At 39.9% G+C, this 3,784-nt stretch overlaps 1 protein-coding gene across 1 annotated transcript; it reads left to right on the top strand.

The window, feature by feature from the left end:
- Nucleotides 1-474: 474 nt before the first annotated feature.
- LOC129729704 (beta-1,3-glucan-binding protein-like) lies at nucleotides 475-1,856 on the top strand. The gene is made up of 2 exons (XM_055688471.1): nucleotides 475-723; nucleotides 792-1,856. Exons 1-2 carry the CDS (start codon nucleotides 517-519, stop codon nucleotides 1,746-1,748), a joined length of 1,164 nt encoding a protein of 387 aa, XP_055544446.1. The 5' UTR covers nucleotides 475-516; the 3' UTR covers nucleotides 1,749-1,856.
- Nucleotides 1,857-3,784: the final 1,928 nt, after the last annotated feature.

The following is a 3,784-nucleotide window of genomic DNA, read 5'->3' as shown; positions in this document are numbered from 1 at the left end:
ACGAGTCGTTTCGTTTCCTAGTTATTTTAAATTGTAATGAAAATCTGTAAAAGTAGTGTAATCGTTTTAATTATTCCGCAATTTGTTCGATAGCTTTTGTAAATAATTCTGGTGAATATCAATCACAAATAGTTGAAGATAACTTCGTCATTTCCTGCGGAAATTCGGTTTCCCTGGTAGAACATGCAAAGTATGCGTGCTCCATGTGATTAAACCTTTGAATCGCTTACGAATTGCTTGATTTTATCTACTACCAATACAGCGCATAGTGATAGGAATGACTTGGATTGTACAAATCGTAGAAGATGATCGCCCAAGCATGACTAGACGTATATCTCTTGCAGTATCTTTATCGATTACAAATAGATTCGTCTAAATGCAATCTAAAGACGAACATTTCGATAAGATTAGTAAAGCACTGTGCGGGGGGTAGGGGATAGACAAATTGAAAAGGTATAAAAATGTTTCCACTGAAAGCAGCCGGGTTAGTGCGTCGTTTCACCCAGGTACGCGCAAATGAAGTGGATTCTTGTGATTGGATGCCTGGCGGCGTTGGCCCTAGCCGAAGAGGACACCCCTAGATGTACGGCTTCTGTAACCACAGCAAGTGGATCGCAAGCCCGTGCCGGACCTTACTGCTCTGGAGATCTTATATTTGAGGATACTTTTGATTTCCTGGACTTCGAGAAATGGGAACATGAGAGTACGTTAGCAGGTGGTGGTGTAAGTAATGCTACTACTGGTGGCGTCGTAGTCAATTGTGACTAAGTGAAGAATTTTTACTTTGACAGAACTGGGAGTTCCAGTGGTACACGAACCATCGATCCAACTCTTATTGTGAAAATGGAATCTTCTACATTCGTCCTACCCTGCTGGCAGATGACACCGGCGAGGCTTTTCTTTCTAGTGGCACCCTCAACATTCACGGTGGCCAGCCAGCGGATCTGTGTACTGCACCATTCTTCTATGGCTGCGAACGTGGCGGAAACGCTGAGAATTATATCAATCCTATCAAAAGCGCACGCGTTCGATCGGTAGAGTCATTTAGTTTCAAATACGGACGGCTAGAAGTGAGCGCCAAAATGCCTACCGGAGATTGGCTTTGGCCTGCCATTTGGCTTCTGCCGAAACGTCAAGCTTATGGATCGTGGCCAGCTTCGGGTGAGATCGATCTTGTAGAATCGCGAGGAAATATGGATTACCGTGATGCTAGCGGTGTTCATATTGGTGTGGAACAGGTAGGATCAACGTTACACTTTGGTCCCAATCCCAATATGAACGGTTATGAATCAACGGTGAGCCATTTGAATAGTGCCGCTGGACAGGGGTTCAACGTTGGATTCCACCAGTATCAGCTGGAATGGACTCCAGATCATATCACATTTAGTGTGGATAATCAAGTTCTTCGTCGAATCGACGCTGGAACTGGTTTTTGGGCAAGGGGAGGTTTTGTTACTTCGTCTCCGGCTTCGGAGAACCCTTGGATGCATGCCAGCGTGATGGCTCCGTTTGATCAGGAGTTTTATATAATCATGAATCTGGCCGTCGGTGGTACCAATTATTTCTTCCCAGATGTACCGCCTGCCACGAATGGTGCTAGAGGCAAACCATGGTCCAACCTGTCCCCTACCGCGGCACGTGACTTCTGGAATGGCCGAGGTTACTGGCAACCAACCTGGCAGATGGATGTGAACAGAGGCAAAGCGTCTTCGCTGCAGATCGATTATGTCAGAGTGTGGGCTTTGTAAATTGATTAGTATATGTCAGAATACATACATCTTTTACCACATCTTCTACTAGTACCTTCTGTGAGCAAAGCATACATTTATTTATGGTCATACAATATTCATGTTAAATCTTGAGAACTGAATTAAAGTACTAAAGACATCTATCCTGATTGCGTACCGTAGAAATTAGTTCGTGCTGATACATTGATCTATTTTCTAAAGTTCTGAACTTCGGAAACTGTTGTGAACAAAATATTCAGATTTCCGCCAGATTAAGAAAGATTAATTTATTTCGTGATTTTTTCAAACGTTTTCATACAGAAAAATAAAAAGCTTCTAATAACTATGACGCTGAATGTATTCAAGTTCTAATCAGTATCAACTGATTAGATTAGAAAGCCATTATTCTCCAAGTGAAGTGGCAATTTGGAGCAAGAAAAAAAGGCAATCCAAAGCCTTTGATTGCTTTGGATCAAATTCGTTTCGCAGCCAACCAAAGATGCCAGATGTTTTTGAAAAATGTCTGCAACTGCTCGAAAAACCGGAAAAATGTGCTCGAAATCTGATAAAAATCTATCCGCGGTTCGAAAAAATTTCGCTCGCTTAGGCAAAATTAGATAAAAATCTGCACAGTTTCTGAGAAAATTTGCGCAAATGTATGAGGACTATGACAAAAATGTGCAGAAACTGTGGAAAAACTGCAAATATCTGCAAATCAATAAAAATCTGCACACGAACACTAAAAATCTGCGTTTTGCAGACAAATTTGCACATTTGGAATCCCTGCAGCCAACTGTTGAGTGTACAGGACAATTGCGGGGCTAGCGCTACGATCCTACAGACACTAACAGCACATACATAAGACCAAAGTTGCCAATGTTCCAGTTTAAACTGGATTCCTCCAGTTTTTTTCAAGTGATCCAGTCAAACAGTTCATTCCCAAAATTTTCCAGTTTTGCCAGATATTTGCCAGTTTTAACCAGTTTTTTAATCACCCAAGCTCCGATTGGTTTTCGGATATATTTTTAAAACGTAAATTTTGTAGATTGATGAATTGACAATTTTTAACAGCATTTTCAGCATTCCATCTTCTCGCACGAAACACGACCAAATTAAAAACTGCATGACATGGTGAGATGAAAACAAATAAATAGATTTTACTTAATTTGAAAAATTTATATTGAGCGTCTTAGTAGAGTGATTTAAGAATTCAGAAGAAAGAATTATAAGTTTCCGTTGGACCACATCGGTTCAACTGAAGAATCAAAAACGAGACAAAATCTCTTTATTTTAAGTTTCGACATCTAGCGGTGGAGAGAATGCATTTTACACTCGAAATTTCATTACGCTTATATTCCATTCATTCAACAAAAGGACTGTATGAGCTCTCGCCGCTTTTTCGTCGAGAGAATCCTTTGTTCTCCCCGGTACTGGTATAGCGAGGGTGCCTTTTCATGATATACGTACAGAACCACCCGCATACGTGCAACAGTTTTTATGTATATATATTTTTAACGAATTTCATTGTTGCCCAAGTTGAAAACTGAATATCTTGACTAACATTTACATTGTACCTAATGTTGTAAGAAGTTCTGGTACAGCACGTCTGATATGCATTTCTAGCAATGTTAGGTATAAAAAATGGTACGAGAAAAAAATATTGTCGTTGGTAGAGAAATTCGGTTTTCAAGTCCAACGAAAATATTCAAGTAAATCAACTAACAGGTTAAAATAGTTTCAACAGTCGTGAGGTGTACGATCCAAGGAAATTTGTTAGGCAATGTTTGAATGGTTGAAAGATTTTTAGTTTAATTTGTTCTATTGACGTTGATTGTGAATTGTCACTGAATTTCCACTATAAAGATCTCTTGAATGCGGTCCTGTCTTAACCTGATTTTGATAGATTCAACTATTCAAGATCACCTTTTTGCCTGGTCATTAAAGCAAAAAAAATAGTTTTTTGGTGCATGTTCAAACTATTGGAGCGAACTGTTAGAACGATGCACTGTGAAATCAATGTAGGATGGAACAGCAAAAAATGAATGCGAAAGCTTGGG

Source organism: Wyeomyia smithii, chromosome 1 (assembly GCF_029784165.1).
Source record: "Wyeomyia smithii strain HCP4-BCI-WySm-NY-G18 chromosome 1, ASM2978416v1, whole genome shotgun sequence".
Lineage (NCBI taxonomy): Eukaryota > Metazoa > Arthropoda > Insecta > Diptera > Culicidae > Wyeomyia > Wyeomyia smithii.
The sequence above is the reverse complement of the archived record's forward strand: the minus strand, read 5'-3'. Positions and strand labels throughout refer to the sequence as shown.

Coding starts and splice junctions, on each gene's coding strand:
- LOC129729704 (XM_055688471.1), top strand. CDS start 517: ATGAAGTGGATTCTTGTGATTGGATGCCTGGCGGCGTTGGCCCTAGCC. Junction 724..791: donor GTACGTTAGCAGGTGGTGGT/GTAAGTAATGCT, acceptor TTACTTTGACAG/AACTGGGAGTTCCAGTGGTA.